Source organism: Rhodamnia argentea, chromosome 4 (assembly GCF_020921035.1).
Source record: "Rhodamnia argentea isolate NSW1041297 chromosome 4, ASM2092103v1, whole genome shotgun sequence".
NCBI classification, from domain to species: domain Eukaryota; kingdom Viridiplantae; phylum Streptophyta; class Magnoliopsida; order Myrtales; family Myrtaceae; genus Rhodamnia; species Rhodamnia argentea.
Window position 1 is genome coordinate 20,858,182 of NC_063153.1, and position 16,319 is coordinate 20,874,500.

Consider the following 16,319-nt stretch of genomic DNA (forward strand, 5'->3'; position numbering starts at 1 on the left):
GCATGATTACAATGAAGTGTTAAGAGGCTTATAACGAATTTCAATGAGCTACATTCACCTTTCCAACGAATTAGCAGATGGTTATTCAAGCAATTTAAGGTCCCTCAACTTTCATTGACGTGCTGACAAAAGGAGGGAAAGAGAAGCTCTCTCGGGTTTTTCCGAGCCCATCTGAACGTATCGGGCTCAACCCGATTGGACTGTTCAGGGTCGGGCCTCCGACCCTGGAAAAGACAAAAATTAAGGGAAATAAGAAGAAAAACTTGTCCGAGATCGGATAAACCGAATATACCCCGCTCTTCTTCGTGGGATTCGTCTTCTTCTTCCTCCTCTCGAGCTCAGTGGAAACCTCAACAGTTGGCAAAAATCCTTTATAGCATAAGATCCGTCGTCATTTCGAAAGGCGGTTGCTTTCTCTATAAGTTCGTTTCTCTTTCTCAAGGTGATCGATCTTTCCTGCTCAAGTCATAGCGTTCAAGTATGAATCTTTTCTTTTCTTTTGATCAATCCCAGTAGTTTCTTGATGTTCAAGAGCTTTCGTGTTTGCTATTATATCCCCTTAGATGGGCTTAAAGTTTAATGTTGGTTTTAATCCGTATGTTGGGTTTCTGGGTCGTTTCATTTATTGGCTGAAATGGTGACTTCTTCAGTTGCCTGGTGTTGTCAAACCGATTATCGTGTGTGAGTACAGGATTAGTGTAACCCCACGTCATGGTTTATGTGTTTTTTTCGTTTGGTCTTTTCGGTTTCTTTGATTGATGGAAGTTCCAAATTTGCTTAGTTGAGAATAATGTGGGTGGAGATGCTGGAGCCAGGCTAATCATTGGTCATTGGAGTTGTGTAACTATGTTTTATGACAATTACTTAATTCTTTGGTTGCATTGTTTAAATGTTGACATTGTTCTGACGCCAGAGCTCGCATTTCTGAGAGTGCATCTGATATGCTCCTTCTGAGTGACTTTCTCCTGCATTTCGAAATTAGCTGGTTCGAATTTCCTGAACTGGAACTACTTATTATTTCGGGTATTCGAGGCAGAAGCTAAATTTCGTGGCGCAAGTGGCAATGTTTTGCAGGTTTTGGTGAGCTGCAAGTACCGTGGCTTATTTTCTTGCTATTTGTGTCCTAAAGTTTCAGGTACATGTGCTCAGTAGTGGGAGGAAACTAAGAGTAATATGGCTCATCTAGTTTCAACTTCATGCTCTTTGAAGATCTCTGCCACTAATAAAGTGTTCCCTCAAAGATCAAATCAGGGTCCAACTGCATTTCCTTCTTCTTGGGCTTTACAAAGTTCAAAAATTCCATACGGTGGTCTTATTTCTCGACAAGAGAAGCATCAAAGAAAGTTTATTGTTCAAGCGACAGCAGTGCCTCTGAACCAAGAGGCACCTACTCAAGCTGGTTCTAGCTCTTATCAGCACTCTAATGGTTCATCCAAGATGCAGCGAGTCATGATTATTGGTGGAGATGGTTACTGTGGCTGGGCCACAGCACTTCATTTATCCAACAAAGGATATCAAGTTGCCATTGTGGATAGCCTTGTTCGTCGTCTGTTTGACCACCAACTTGGTCTTGATTCCTTGACACCTATTGCCTCAATCCACAACCGTCTTCGGCGCTGGAAATCAATCACTGGGAAAACTATTGACCTTTACATCGGCGACATATGTGACTTTGAGTTCTTATCAGAGTCCTTCAAGTCATTTGAGCCTGATGCTGTTGTCCATTTCGGAGAGCAGAGATCTGCTCCTTACTCCATGATAGATCGGTCAAGAGCTGTTTTTACGCAGCAAAACAATGTCATTGGAACTCTTAATGTGCTCTTTGCTATTAAGGAGTTTGGAGAGGAGTGTCATCTGGTGAAGTTGGGTACCATGGGAGAATATGGAACTCCGAACATTGATATTGAGGAGGGTTACATAACTATTACTCATAATGGACGAACGGATACTCTGCCCTATCCAAAACAAGCTAGCTCCTTTTACCATCTGAGTAAGGTCCATGATTCACACAATATAGCCTTCACTTGCAAGGCTTGGGGGATTAGAGCAACAGATTTAAATCAAGGAGTGGTTTATGGGGTGAAGACAGACGAGACCGAGATACATGAGGAGCTCAATAACAGATTTGATTATGATGGAGTGTTTGGAACCGCATTGAATCGGTTTTGTGTTCAAGCTGCAGTCGGTCATCCACTTACTGTATATGGCAAAGGGGGCCAGGTAACACTTTTCTGCTTACAAGTAGCGTGGTTTTATCTCCACATGCCTATTTCACATATCTTCTGACTGTTTGCTTTCATTCCATGTAAGCAACGATAGCCCACATATGTAAATTCTAAATGGTAAAGCTTTTACAGTTGCCTATGGACTTATTCATCAAGCCTCAATTGAAAGTAACTTCTCCATATGGCTCTCTGGAACTGTAATTGGTATCTTTAATTGTTCTGTGTTCAACAAGACAGCATAGAATGGAATGGAATAGAATGACGATCCCTATATTTTTGTTGGTTAAACTGTGGAATGGAATGAAGATTCTTGTTTGGTTGTAAGAAAAAATGTTATGGGAATGGAATTGAATGGCATTTTCTAGTAAGTTTAAATTGTATCTACTTGCATAAATAGTATAACAATGGAAAATTTGCTAAATATAATGTAGAAATGTCAAATATTTAGTATTAATCCTATTTCATTACTTATAATCTGACAACTATAATTTACATTTATTTATCCCGAAGTGTTGGCATTCCTTTCAATGAAAGCGACCATTGCCATGACTCTGTCTGAAAGAAGCTAAAAGTTTGGAGCTTACTTTTCTCAACATCCATAGTCATTTGTAAAGTGACTTTTGGACCTTGGATGTATAGTGGAGTGATCCATGTATTTTTATCTTCATTAATACCTTTTCTGCATTATTCTTTCATTCTTTTGTGTTTCTTTGACCTTGTCCTTATACTTTGCAGACTAGGGGATACCTTGATATAAGAGATACAGTCCAATGCGTCGAGCTCGCTATTGCAAACCCAGCGAATCCGGGCGAGTTCCGCGTCTTTAATCAATTCACTGAGCAATTTTCTGTCAATCAACTTGCTGCCCTCGTTACAAAAGCTGGAGCCAAGGTTGGGCTTGACGTGCAATCCATCAGTGTCCCAAATCCAAGAGTAGAAGCAGAAGAACATTACTACAATGCCAAGCACACTAAGCTGATTGACTTGGGACTCAATCCGCACCTTCTTTCAGACTCCCTCTTGGATTCACTGCTTAACTTTGTGATAAAGTACCAGGACCGGGTTGACATGAAACAGATTATGCCCAGCATATCTTGGAAAAAGATTGGAGCTAAACCAAAAACTGTTGCAGCCTAATTTTTGATAGGGGTGATTCAGGGACACACAAGAAACATCAACCGTAGATTTCTTCTTTCCTTTCCTACTGTTTCCTTTTCTTTTAAGCAGGTTGTATCTTTCTCTCTCTTATTGTAGTCCATGATTGCTCTTATCTAGTGTGGTGCAGTTCTTGCTACCCGAGTCATAGTTGCTTATGTAGAATAATGAATTGGAAATGATTGTATGCTAGTGCAGTGCAGTGGGTGGACCTCTAGAAGAACAGTAATTTCTCTTGCACTTAGCACACTTCTGGTTGGAGAGTTCATCAATAAGTTGCTGGATATTGTAAGATTACATCTGAGAAGGCGAAAAAAGTTGATGCAATCTTGTCTAGATTATTGAGGTTTTCGCTTCTCTGATTATTTTCAATAGCTAAGCAGGAGTAGGTATTGTTCATCTGGCATTTGGTCCAAAGCAGACGTGTTTCCACAGGTTTAGCCTCGTCTGCTCTTTTCTTGAAGGGAGGACGGAGGGGATGGCTGTTTAGCTGTCTACATTTTCTTTTAATGATCTTGTATTCCAACTGATATTTTGGATCCAAAGATTTGACCTTTTCTGCTTCTGGATAAACCGGAGGGAAGGCAACTCATTCTACAACCTAACAAAAATGTCTACAACCATGTTAGGAAGCAGCCTAACTTTAGTAGAATCACGTAGCTGGAGTTCGTTTGCGTAAGAGGAAAACATCAACCATATGTTTACTGAAACTGATCAGCGAAGAAGATGCTGCTTGTCTTCCTTGTATAATTGGAGAACTTTTGCCATTTTTTAACTTCCAGTGCAATTCTCAATGATTTCCCAGTTGATGACATATAGGTGGGCGAGCTGCACTTTGTAGATTAATTCTTCAAGGATGTTCTTGCATCTAAACCAAAGAGATCCGCAAAAGTTTTCAGCTGTCTGACGGCCACATTTCTGTTGCCAACTCGCCATTCAATGTGATCTCGGTCCATTTCCTCCTGGCTCCCCACAAACTCGACAAAAGAGCTTCAATTAATAATAGGTGACCGCGACTAGTTTTTGCTGTCAAGAATCATCAGCTAAACCAGAATAGACTTGCAATGACATCAAAGAATGACCTGCCTGTTGCCAGTGCTTACCTTGGCTGTTCTAGTACAGTTGGCTCGAAAATCTACGAGTATTTGCAAGGCTGTAATAATGCAAGTCGCAACATTTACTTCCATTTGACTAGAAACATGACACCAAGTTGCATGATGGGCACAGTTTTTCCTACTATGATGTCGATGTGCCTGAATAGCTGGGAAAGGTGAGGACAAGTAAGAGGACTGCTTGTCTGCATGGCTCTGCGAGTCCTCGTATTGAAAGTAAAAAAGGGCAGCAGAATCGATGATATTTTCACATCCTTGAATGAGGAGATTTGGCAGGTTTTGATGGCGGAAACGGGTTGACCGTGCCTTTGTTTGGACAACTATCAGTCTTCACAAAATCCAAGACAACAGAAGTTAACTCATCTTGATGCGAGGTGTATTCATGATCAGCTCCTTCCATGATGCACAGCTTGTGATTCGATATGACCTTGGCAAACTCCAGAGAATCTTCAGCTGGTACAATTTTGTCAAGGGAACCATGAACAGTCAACACCCTGCAGTTACCAGCATAAGCACCTGAGTGTCATCGGAAAAGTAACAATCTAGTGACAGTTAGGAAAAATCATAAGATGGCTAACTCAGCTCAAGCAATTAATGGCCATGATATTCCTTAAATTATTTAGCTAGAATAGATAAACTAAGCTAGATGAAGATGCATCCACCTACCCATTACAAAAAGAAAAATTGTATGGACTTTCTCAGCTCATTAACGTGGGATGTAAAAGCCGAATTTTATCATAACCATACAACTGAGATTATACCGGTTTAAGGGTGTCCAATCTACAAGTCAGAGACAAATTTCCTAAGTTAGAGATCGATTCTACCACAATACCAATCTACAGATTGCAAGAGAAAAGAAGAATTGACACCGGTTTTAGCAGATCAGACAAGATGCACCCTACCATACTACCAGAATTCTAACCTGCAGTCTCTGGAAATCATTTGGGATGATGTACGAGTATCAGTTGTAAGGCGCTCCATCAAACTTTCTTCTGTTACTCGGTACTCAAACTCTCCTGCAAACGGACAAGAATGCACTCCTATCTTAACTCTGGATCCTAAATCCTCTACAGTTCCATCGACCAGATGGTGAATATGCATGTGCAATAATAAGCTTCAGGCGGTGAAACCTTTTTCCAAAAGCATTGACTTATAGGTTACGAGCACAACCAATGATTTCCACACTGCAATTAGAAAACTCAATTACTTTAATAGCAATACAAGTAGGCTGAGTTGATAAGATAATTTACCTCTTTTATTCTTCACGTCAATAAATCCATTCTTCTTGATCCTTTGTAGAAAATCTTTACCTAATCGACCTTCAATGCCTCTCTCCAGATTGAAACGTCCAGATATATTGACTACAGTATTTACGTCATCATACTTTGACGCATACAAGAGCACTACATTTCCTCCTGCAAACGCACCGGAAACATAATGCCTTACTGAGGTTACTTCAGAATTATTGGAGATTCGTGTTTTAAAATATGCAGCATCATCACAAAATACAGATAAAGTCAACCTTTGCTGTGTCCAATAATTGCCTTTATTAAACGTTTCTGCCCCAAGAAATGTTCAATTACGGCCCGTAAGTCATCAGCTTCTCTCCAATAGTTACCATACTGGAATGAACCTTCGCTTTCCCTGAGAAGGAGAGAGAAAGATGAACTTAAAAGCACTTTATCAGAAGCACAGGATGAATTTAAGAAACCTGGCAAGAGCACTGATTTAGAGAAGCTAACTACTGCAGATAAACTACTGAATATTCTTCAGCTTCAATATGAGCAACTAAAAATACAGATAACAGATAAACAGTCCCATTCAGCTGAACCCTGATCAAAGGAACGGCTCCTGTAAACTGATTACCGAGTTAGCAGATACTCAGCCGGTCAAAGATCAAGACGACTGTATGTTTGGTGAATAATAAGTTCAGGTGACAACAATCTGACATTGGAATTAGAATCCTCAAATAAGCTTTATGACACGCACTTGCGGAAATGAGCCACATCATCTTTACTGGACTTTCTAATTCGATGCCCAGATGTCATGTGCACATAGAAAAGTCAAGGAGCTGGAAACTTCATTACAGTGCCGATTCGATAATTCACAAGTATTATATATCTCAACTGTTATAAAGCATAAGATTGCAAAGCACATCTCGGTTTCTTGTCCAAGAATCTCTAATGAGATCTCTGAAACCTTTTCTGCTGGTCAAAGCGCATAGCAGTAGGATAACTGCCTCTTTTGACACCACAGCATCCTCCAGAGAAGAAATAAATAAAAAAACTACTTAGCTCAACTATTTCTTTGTTCATCAAGAAATTACTCACCCATTTCCTGCAAAGTCAAAACGGAAAGCGCTGATTCCTTCCCTCTCCAAAGCAATGGCAAGGTTTATCATAGGAATGCGCTCCTGGGATGTAATCAGCATTGCAATGAGATCAATGTTGCGTATCATTTAATAGAGTAAGTTCTTTGCAACCCACATGCAGCTGGAGAGTGTAATGACAATTTTAAGGAAGGACTATTATTGTGAAACGAAGACATTCTCGGAAACTTTTGTTTTGCGGAATGGAGTTACGGATCTCTAAAAAGTAGAGGAAGAGAATTGTGGTACAAAGCATAATGGGATTATCAACAGAACTCTGCAGCTGGTGACGCTCAAATAAACCATGCTTCAAAAGTTTTATAGTCAATTTAAATTCAGGAGACCATGTGCATCTACAAGGCATCACCACATGTGGAAATTCCAATCAAATAATGAAATATTGTCAATCACATTGTGTCTATATCATAGAAGGAAGCTAGAAAACATAATTTTCAGAACTAGGTCATCTTGGTCAGACTGGGATTGCAGTGAAAGTGAACATTACCAACCTTTGAAGACTGGAATCCATGACACAACATGACAAGCTCCTTCGAGCCTGTCTCGTGTAATATGCCAACAAGATTTTCACCATGCTTGTTCGGGATAATAATTCTCCGCTCAGGTATAACTACAGAGAAAGAGAGAGACGACCCGAAATGATTCAAGTCAAGAGCTTTTCGAATACCATTGCAACCCCGGCTTCCCTAAACGACAGGCGAGGACTTAAAAAATTCACAAACTCATCATGGATCCCGAACTCGAGAGATATCAAAGAGAGAAGGGCCCCATCAGAATTGCTCGCCGGGCTGAATTACTGTGAAGATAGTAGCTGCCATTACCAGGATTGCCGGCTCGCTCGGCTCGGGGATGACTCGGCCGAGCCCGCGACATGGACGGAGCAGGAGCTTTCAGCTTGGAGGTCTCGAGTTTGTTCCGTGGAGTGTGCAATCGTTGAATCCGGCTCTGGCGAAAATGGAGATGTACGGTGGAGATTGGGAAATGGACATAGCTTATGAATTTATGATTACCTAGTACCTACCGCAACGATGTAGAGTTCATTAGCCGACATCGAGGGCTCAATCGAGGTTGAGGAATCGGCATCGATCGAGATGAAGCTAATAGGACTCGATGGATCGAAAGGGCTTGAAAGCACACGCATAAGAGATGAAATTTCAGAGTGCTCCCTATCGTTAAGCCGCTCAAAGTAAGTTACCAACTATGTGTACACTTGTTTTTCACGTGTCGACTGATCGTTTTAGAAATCGAATGGTTTCATATTAAGCATATTTAACCGGTATCCCTAAGGCACCTGTTGAGAAAGTACCATATTAAGCTATAAAAAAGAAGAGAGAAGCACAACCAAATTGTCATCCGAATCTCATATGAGAAAAAGAGAAAGATTTAATAGCCAAGACAATAATATTCTAAGGTTGCATTTGGTAATTTGGATTTTTGGCCAAGATACTATTGGAGAGGTTAAAATATATAATCTATAATTTTGTTATATCATATTCACTGTTTGGTAAATTACAATAATAAAGCTGAATATTTTTATATCCTTCCACATTTATTATCTGGTATGAAGTATATATGGATATAAATGAACTCGAATATGCAAATCGAAGATGGTGAGAACTTCTCATATTCACTGCTAAAGAAATCATTAACGCACAAAGGGAAATAACCTTTATTAATCAGTTCATAATTTGTAAATAGGTTCCTTATGCTCCGTAGCTCTTTGGTTCACGTCACAAGTCCATGAAAATATCCCCCTCTTTTCCGTAGCTCTATAGTTCATGTTGAAATTTCCCGAAAGTGACGAGAGAGTCAAAGCACTATAATAGACTTTTATCCTGAATACCAAACATAACCTAAAAGATTGAAAAGAAAATCCCAATCCATTATCTAACCAGATTGTGCTTATATAGATACAGAGGCATTAGAAGGTCATAACGACTATTGGGGACTTCCTATCTTGCGGCTAAATTCGCAAATGGTACTGCAAAGCATGCGCACACAAAAAGCAGAGAGATTCGATCGGTCTTTAAATACCTTGAGAGATCAACTGCAGTTCCGGTCATATAGTCACAAATGCTATCGATCTGAGGAAAGCAAGATTTCCCTACCCTTCTAGTCTCTATTATTATGAAGCATCATATAAAATGCAGAAACTACATAATTGTTGTTCATCAACATCCAAAAACAGTATGAAAGAATTCACAGCAACTTGCTTTGCCGCTTTGCGGTTGGCAACTACGGCACCGAGGGATGGGCAGTGCACACCTAAATGCTTTCTGTGTCGTACATACTGCTTGATAATCTTTCTGCAGTACCAAAATGAGCTTCTCTGCATACAATGAGAACTCCCAATTGGCAGCTGATGGAAACATAGAAAAGCAAGATATCGGTTCTTTTTTCTATCTCCCCCAAAAGAAAAATAAACTATGGTGAAAGGAACGTGATGTAGCCATTTTTATAAAAAGGAGGCTCAGGATACCATCTTAAACCAGAGTCGTCTCCTGCCCAAGTTACTCAATTCTCTCACAATTGTCTCTTTTTCCCCGCATCAGTCTATCAGAAACAGACTCTGAATTATCCTCGACCTCGGTACTCTCGTTTAAAGCATGCCAGTTCCCATTTAATTTAATATATGTACAGTCAAATGCCATATACAGACTCCGCATTAGAACATTAGCCAATAGTTGAGACCAGAAAGCATCCCTCATTAGTAGACTTAATAGGAGCGTCAGCGCCTACAATTATTGCAAGATAACAAGAACTAAAGCAAACATAAGCACTTTCAATAACTCTAGGGGCAGTAGAATCAATGGCCTTTCCACCTCCATACAGTGCATCCATCAGAAAGCTACAAATGAACAAAATTTGCATGTTGGCATCACCTGCGACAATATTTGCCACATTATGAGTTAAAGTGACGGTGGACCTGGCAGCAACCAAAGTGCAAGATTTTAAACTAGACTCACGTAATACAATATTAGGCTTTTAACCAAATATTTTTTCATCTTTAGCAATCAATAGGCCTCATCAAAAAGGAGTTTTAAGTGTGTGCTATATATAGTCACCACCCAGTCATAGATGACAGCTTACCAACCTCCTTCCTGCTATGATCCCACAGGAGCAATGCCCTTGGCTTTTGCAGCAGCAGTGGCGGCCGCAGCTGCTGCCGCAGCTGCAGCGGCAGCAGATGCAGCAGGATTTGGCGTTGGAGGAGGCACTGGGTTGGACTTGGAGCTGCTCTGTTGTGTGACTACCTGCTGTTGCTGTTGCACATGCTGCTGCTCAGAATTGACTTGTGCAAGTAGAGCCTTTATCTCGCTTCCTGAGAGGGTTTCGCTCTCAAGCAAAGCATTAGCAAGTGCATGGAGTTCCTTGCTATGAGTTGTAAGGATGGTCTTGGCGTTGTTGTAAGCCCTGTCAAGAAGCCGCTGCACTTCTTTTTCAATAAGAAGCCGAGTCTCGGTGCTCATGCTCTTGCCATAGTAGTTATAAGTTACAAGCCCAGCTTCATTGCTCATGCCATATTTTGTAACCATTGTTCTGGCAAGGTTAGTAGCTTTCTGAAGGTCGGAAGATGCACCAGAAGTCACTTCATTCTCTCCAAAAATGAGCTCCTCTGCAACTCGTCCGCCCATGCAAACATCAAGTCTGGCAAGCATCTGCTTACGGGAGACACTTGTCTCATCCTTATCAGGCAGCTGGGAAACCATGCCCAGAGCCATGCCTCGGGGAACAATTGTGGCCTTGTGAACTGCAAGAGCCCCATCTGTGTAAATAGCCACAAGGGCATGTCCACCCTCATGAAAAGCTGTAAGTTTTCTTGACTCATCGGAGATGACAGCGGATTTTCTTTCACTTCCCATCATGATCTTGTCTTTTGCATGCTCAAGATCTGCCATGCTGACAGCTTTGGAACCATCCATCGCAGCTTTCAGAGCAGCCATGTTGATTAAATTTGCCAGATCAGCACCCGAAAATCCAGGCGTTCCTCTTGCAATAATCTTTAGATCAACATCCTCTGCCTTCAGGACCTGTTAACAGCATTCACTTAGTTAGGCTTAGTCATATATAGTCAATATTTGTCCAACAATGAAGGAGAAAGAATAGCCAGATTCTTGCCTTTTCTACGTATACAGAGTTACAACACCAAACCACCACCCAATAGCTAAGAGCACAACATAGATGTAAATTGACAGGTATCAAATGCATGTTCATTTCTTGTGATAGAGCAAAATCAGAATGCTGAAAGAACTTGGTTTGAACCAAAGAAGCTTGTATTTATTGGTTATTGTGAAAGCATGTGTAAATCCAAGAGTGGCGCTATCATGGATCAGGTCTCATGGTGAGATAAAGAATAGGCTAAAAGCAAATGGATAAGTGGATAAGAGAATATAGAGTCCATGAGAAAGAAATAAAGAGCTTATCTCCCAAGAACAATATAGATTAAACGAGCTTTTAGCTAATGACTGTGAAAATAGATATAGGTCAAAAGAGACAAATCCTACTAATATGTAGAAGAAACAAAATATATTCCTAAAGTATAGTACCTTTGACATATGGGACTCCAAAATCTGTCTCCGCCCTTCGACATCAGGATTGGGGACAACAATATTTCGATCAAACCTTCCAGGTCTCACCAGTGCCTTGTCCAATGACTCCGGAAAGTTTGTTGCAGCAATCACAATAATCCCTTCATTTTGTTTGAAACCGTCCAACTCAACAAGTAGTTGATTCAAAGTCATCTTCATGTATTGCTGATCCTTCGGGTTACGGCTTCCTCCAATTGCATCTATCTCGTCTATGAATATAATACAAGGAGACCGTTTCTTTGCAGCAGAAAAAAGATCTCTCACCCTCCGAGCTCCAACACCAACAAACATCTCTTCAAACTCACTGCCACTGCACGAAAAAAAAGGTACTCCAGCTTCTCCGGCGATAGCTCTTGCCAGCATAGTCTTACCAGTACCAGGTGGTCCAACAAGTAAAACACCTTTTGGAAGCTTACCACCAAGACGTGTGAAACGCTGTAAGAGAAAAGCAGCAAAACATATTTCAGCACAGCAAAAAATGTTAATTTAAACATGATGTGAAGGACTACATCAGAATACATAGGTGAGCCAATTGAAATTTGGAGAAAAAGAACCAAACAAACCACAAACCTTAGAAGTAGACAGAGCACTAACTGCGCAGGGAATCATAAAAAGAGAAAGTTATGCCCAGCAACTCATAAAGATAATAAAAGCCAACATGAGCCGAAAACCATTACTGAAATAGCATATATAGTGTGAATATTAGATCCTACATTATCTAGATAGACAATATCATCGATGTTTCTCCACCGGTCAAAATGATTAAGCATCATAAAGCACAAACCCATATCCTCTTCTCCACAAATCAATCAGATGCGAAGAGAAGAATTCAACCGCACATGTATCATGTATCAAGACTGATCAAGTTAGTAAATCAGCCACCCAGGTTAGGAGAGCAGTAACTGCCTTTTAAATTGAGCAACGACTCAATAGACAATTCCTGACTTATATATGAGTATCGCTCTGCCAAAATTAGATAGATGAATGCATTCATGAATGAAAGAAACCGATTTGAGTATTCTGAAAATTCCTGATTCTTTCACCGAAAATATTGCTGGACATATCCATTTCCACTTGAAATAAGAGTATAATCCCTTAGGTGGGTGGCGCGAGAGAGCGAGAGAAAGGGGGTAGGAAAGAAAAGAGGGGGGGAAGGGGAGGGGAAGAAGGCAAGGGAGAACCTTTGGATCTCGAAGATAATGAACAATTTCTTCTAACTCAGCCTTGGCCTCATCAACACCTTTTACATCACTAAACTTTGTGGTGGATTCCATGCTTGGTCGCACCTCTTCATGAAGACTGAGTCCTGGTAAGAAAAAAATTTAAAAGAACAAAAAGAACCTTTCAATTTACCTCGATAACTTGCGAAGTGATACAATGTTTTCTCCCCCCTTCATGAGTAGATAATGCAGACATATCATGACCTTCACATACCTTTACTTAAACCCCTATCCTCAATAAGAGCTCCAACACCAGAAATCAGGAGAAAGGCCAACGCGATTGTGCGTATTGTACGCCACAGCTGCTCTTTAAAATGCCCTCCTTCAGTAGCCACCATGTGTATAGGAGCATTTGCCGTCCCAAGAATACCATCTTTTGTAGATTTCCCCACATTCTTGAAAGCTGAAAATGCACCAATACCTTCTTCCTCCCTAGCAGAAGTACCAATACCTGCATTTCATCCACAAATATAGCTTGAAAACTTATCTTTGCATAGAGAGATTACAAAAGTAGAAGACCGAGAAAGAAGGTACAGGCAACAAAAAGTCGACAGCACATATTTTACTAGGTAAACTAAATTGCAGGATGAAGTCCAGATGAAAACTAATATATCACAATAATAATGAGGAATCTGGCAAGATAACGATAATCCAACATTTACCTCTCTGCAGAGTCTTCAATAACTCACTCTCGTTTAGCCTGTCAACTTTAACTAATGCTTTAACATATTCAGCTAGTGCTGAGGGATTGGAGTGCAAAGATGGTTGACTTTCGAAAAGTCTAATAACTCCTTCAGGATCGTTCCTGTGGTAAAGTTCTTTAAGATGGGCAACCTCGCTTGCTTCATCTACGTCACGTACTCTACGAGCTAATTGACCAACATAGCTTGACTGAAACCTCCCTTGTGCTTCCACAGGCAAATTTCCTGCACCAACAGGAATATTACATGCCAATCATCACAGTTTCAGAAACCTGACAAAATAATTCATGGGTGGGGAGAATGATTGGCCTGTGGGTGCTTTTGAAGTACCTTCTTGATACTATTTGAGAATACAACAGAGATAACCCCTTGTATTTAAACTTTACTAAGAAAACCAACTCAACAACTTCATATTTACATGTACAATGACAGTCAGAGTTGCCATGTCCACTTTTATTACCAATCAATGCTGACACAGCATCATTAGTGATCAATTCAGAATGTGCTTACAGCGTCAACATTTCATTTAGTAGATAGTAATTCCGCGGAAGCATACCCTCAATGCTGATTTACTTTTTTTCTTTTCAAACTCTTATAAGCCATTTATGAGAAACTTGGGAGTACAAAATCCAACAATCCACTAAATCACCATTTGTATGTGGTTGATGGATCAAAATACTGCATGGAACTCATAAATATCTACAGGCATACCTCTACCAACTCTCGATGCTGTGACAAAATAGTTTGGTCTAATGAGTGAATATTTAAGCTTCCCAAACCCTGATTCGTGCCTTAAAACCTGTTACAAGACAAAAGATAAAGTAAAGCAATTGACCATAATGGCCATGACCCACATGCATTGTAAAACAAAATGTCACCAGCAGTCATCACATGAGGTAACAAATTACCAAAACGAGGCAATCTAAAACCTGCTGGTTTAGTGAAAACAAATCTCGTGTATAAGTCGATTGAAAGAAGTCCCCAAGCTCGTATTCACAACACACAAGTTCACACTGTCCCTTGCTCCTTTGTATCTCTCACAATTAACCAGAGGCACTCCAGAGTCACTTTCACTGGTGTTAAAAGATACATGTTTGATTACAAGTTAACTAATAATGGAAATAAACCATCAAGATGCTTGAACAGAAAATGCAGAATAAAGAATTTACACTCTTCTGAGAAAATTATCCACAGACAAACAAATAAATGCCTACATGCTCCATATTGTTGTCCGATCAGAACAATCCTTTTTCTAAAGTAAAAGTAACCTCCCAGGAAAAGCAAGTTCCGGTAATGTGGTTTAGGAATGTAGCACTTAGATGCGAAAATGGTTCAACAAACAGAAAGATGAAAAAAAAAAAAAAACTACTCAAATTTACACAATTCAGTCACTAGCCCACAGCAAAGGCAAGGGAGATGCATGATGCACAAAAGGAGACAAAAAATGCACTCTCCAAACCCTACGGCACGCAAAACCCACACCCAACCCCAAACAATAGTCCACTCCCCCCAACCCCCACTTGGGTGTAAGCACCAGAGAAAACCTAACTGGACTCACATTTGTCATCCTAAAAATTCATGAATCAGGTCACAAATTAGACCATGTCCAGAAATAAGTTCAAGTCACAATCATCGCATGTTATGCAGAGTTAGAAAGGACTAAACTTGAATGCCCACAGTTACCCAGCAGGCCTTCTCTCATTCTAGATGAGCTTCCTGTTTTCCAGCTCACGAAACAGGTAAAATTCCAGGATAAAAATAAGGTTTTGATAAGGAACAAATATAGAGTGAAAGTCATGTGCTTTATTGCGTGTCCTACTTATCGCCACCACCCTACTACACAAGCGAACGGCACGGTATATTATCATCAGTCTAGCCATGCACCATCACCTCTCACTCAATTCATTGCCTCTAGTCAATCCTCATAATAGTGAGGACAATCTACTAAGCAGCGCCTTCGACTATCCCGCTAAACCCACTCGCAAAGACCATAAAAATCCAATCTCTTGTTCCATCACAAGCCACCGGATATGATCCCACAAACCATCACACGCTCATCTATACGCAATTTCCCATAAAGCTAACAGGCTCGATCAGCCCACCAAGACCCACTCCCAATCGCGCGGCAAGACCAGAGCACATGCTTCTCACGCAAGCTTCCATCAAAACCGACCCAAGTCGAGTAACCCTAACCTGACGCCCCACGGCACCAAGCGAAAAAAAAAAATACCGTAGACGCAGACCATAAAGGAAAAAAGAATCGGATTAACACTGCTCCGACGAAGCGAGTAGGGAACGAGATTCAGCTGACCTCGGTGAGCAGGCGCCTCCAAGCCATCGACCCGAGCGAGAAACGGCAGGTCCCCGATTCCGATCCTCTCAACCCGTCCCTCCAATACCTGCTTATGAGCTGATTACTGTGGGCTCGGCGATGACGCGTTCCTGTGAGGATTGCGGGGCGAGGAGAGAGAGAGAGAGAAGCCTGGAGCTTGAGGAGGAAGTGGGAGGGCGAGAAATGGATTGGCCAAAATCGTAAAATTGGGGACGAAGATTTGTTATTAATATCTTCTGCTTCGGCTTCGGAGGAAGAAAGGAAGAAAAAATCGTGCGACTCGGCGGACCGATTCTAATGTACGCGAGGCGTGACGGTGCGCACCCCGCATTTTTGCCCTCAACCTGTAGGCCCTAACGCCTCGAAATGTCGAATTTGCCCTCCCAGCAGATTGGATGTTTTGATTTTTGCTCCAACCGGGCTTGCGTCGGAGGCCAAAGATCGGGCCGGGATTTATCGGGCCCCGCCCGGTTTCTTTGGCACAGTGGGGCCAACGGTCCCCGGCACGGCCCTTAAGGCCTCGTCTTAAGGGCCTTTGAGGCCTTGAGTTTAGGCCCATGATGAGGACAACGTTCGAGGGGACGACAAATTGAAGATAT

General features: G+C 41.2%; 3 protein-coding genes across 14 annotated transcripts; 1 reads left to right on the forward strand and 2 right to left on the reverse strand.

The window, feature by feature from the left end:
• Window positions 1-266: 266 nt before the first annotated feature.
• Window positions 267-3,779, forward strand: LOC115741136 (UDP-sulfoquinovose synthase, chloroplastic). 4 transcript variants are annotated; one of them, XM_048277936.1, is made up of 3 exons: window positions 267-478; window positions 1,136-2,220; window positions 2,961-3,779. In XM_048277936.1, the coding sequence occupies exons 2-3, from the start codon at window positions 1,174-1,176 to the stop codon at window positions 3,360-3,362; spliced, it is 1,449 nt and encodes a 482-aa protein (XP_048133893.1). In that variant the 5' UTR covers window positions 267-478; window positions 1,136-1,173; the 3' UTR covers window positions 3,363-3,779. The 4 variants fall into 4 exon arrangements, with proteins under 4 accessions (XP_048133893.1, XP_030530734.1, XP_030530736.1 ...); XM_030674874.2 differs by having other exon boundaries at window positions 267-442; window positions 1,130-2,220; XM_030674876.2 differs by having other exon boundaries at window positions 267-442.
• A 666-nt stretch (window positions 3,780-4,445) lies between these two features.
• On the reverse strand, window positions 4,446-7,875 carry LOC115741141. 5 transcript variants are annotated; one of them, XM_030674888.2, is made up of 7 exons: window positions 7,700-7,874; window positions 7,370-7,488; window positions 6,823-6,905; window positions 6,015-6,136; window positions 5,743-5,907; window positions 5,415-5,508; window positions 4,446-4,986 (listed from the first exon to the last, which is right to left on the reverse strand). In XM_030674888.2, the coding sequence occupies exons 1-7, from the start codon at window positions 7,749-7,751 to the stop codon at window positions 4,740-4,742; spliced, it is 882 nt and encodes a 293-aa protein (XP_030530748.1). In that variant the 5' UTR covers window positions 7,752-7,874; the 3' UTR covers window positions 4,446-4,739. The 5 variants fall into 5 exon arrangements, with proteins under 5 accessions (XP_030530748.1, XP_030530744.1, XP_030530746.1 ...); XM_030674886.2 differs by having other exon boundaries at window positions 4,808-4,945; window positions 5,395-5,508; window positions 7,700-7,875; XM_030674887.2 differs by having other exon boundaries at window positions 4,810-4,945; window positions 7,700-7,875.
• A 1,267-nt stretch (window positions 7,876-9,142) lies between these two features.
• LOC115741131 (ATP-dependent zinc metalloprotease FTSH 4, mitochondrial) lies at window positions 9,143-15,975 on the reverse strand. Of its 5 annotated transcripts, none has more exons than XM_048278321.1 (8): window positions 15,700-15,975; window positions 14,100-14,187; window positions 13,350-13,613; window positions 12,902-13,138; window positions 12,649-12,773; window positions 11,426-11,902; window positions 9,973-10,909; window positions 9,143-9,207 (listed from the first exon to the last, which is right to left on the reverse strand). In XM_048278321.1, the coding sequence occupies exons 1-7, from the start codon at window positions 15,724-15,726 to the stop codon at window positions 9,983-9,985; spliced, it is 2,145 nt and encodes a 714-aa protein (XP_048134278.1). In that variant the 5' UTR covers window positions 15,727-15,975; the 3' UTR covers window positions 9,143-9,207; window positions 9,973-9,982. The 5 variants fall into 5 exon arrangements, with proteins under 5 accessions (XP_048134278.1, XP_048134279.1, XP_030530730.1 ...); XM_048278322.1 differs by having other exon boundaries at window positions 9,153-9,207; window positions 9,969-10,909; XM_030674870.2 differs by lacking the exon at window positions 9,143-9,207 and adding an exon at window positions 9,474-9,760.
• Between the last annotated feature and the right edge of the window lie 344 nt (window positions 15,976-16,319).

What these genes read in the sequence shown, in the direction of transcription:
- LOC115741131 (XM_048278321.1), bottom strand. Translation starts at nt 15,726, where the DNA reads ATGGCTTGGAGGCGCCTGCTCACCGAG. An exon ending in ATTATCTTCGAGATCCAAAG is followed by an intron (nt 11,903 to 12,648) that starts GTTCTCCCTTGC and finishes TTTCTCTTACAG; the next exon opens with CGTTTCACACGTCTTGGTGG. An exon ending in TGGAGTCCCATATGTCAAAG is followed by an intron (nt 10,910 to 11,425) that starts GTACTATACTTT and finishes TGCTGTTAACAG; the next exon opens with GTCCTGAAGGCAGAGGATGT.
- LOC115741141 (XM_030674888.2), bottom strand. Translation starts at nt 7,751, where the DNA reads ATGTCGCGGGCTCGGCCGAGTCATCCCCGAGCCGAGCGAGCCGGCAAT. An exon ending in CGAGCGAGCCGGCAATCCTG is followed by an intron (nt 7,489 to 7,699) that starts GTAATGGCAGCT and finishes CTTTCTCTGTAG; the next exon opens with TTATACCTGAGCGGAGAATT. An exon ending in ATGGATTCCAGTCTTCAAAG is followed by an intron (nt 6,906 to 7,369) that starts GTTGGTAATGTT and finishes ATTACATCCCAG; the next exon opens with GAGCGCATTCCTATGATAAA.
- LOC115741136 (XM_048277936.1), top strand. Translation starts at nt 1,174, where the DNA reads ATGGCTCATCTAGTTTCAACTTCATGCTCTTTGAAGATCTCTGCCACT. An exon ending in TATATGGCAAAGGGGGCCAG is followed by an intron (nt 2,221 to 2,960) that starts GTAACACTTTTC and finishes TATACTTTGCAG; the next exon opens with ACTAGGGGATACCTTGATAT.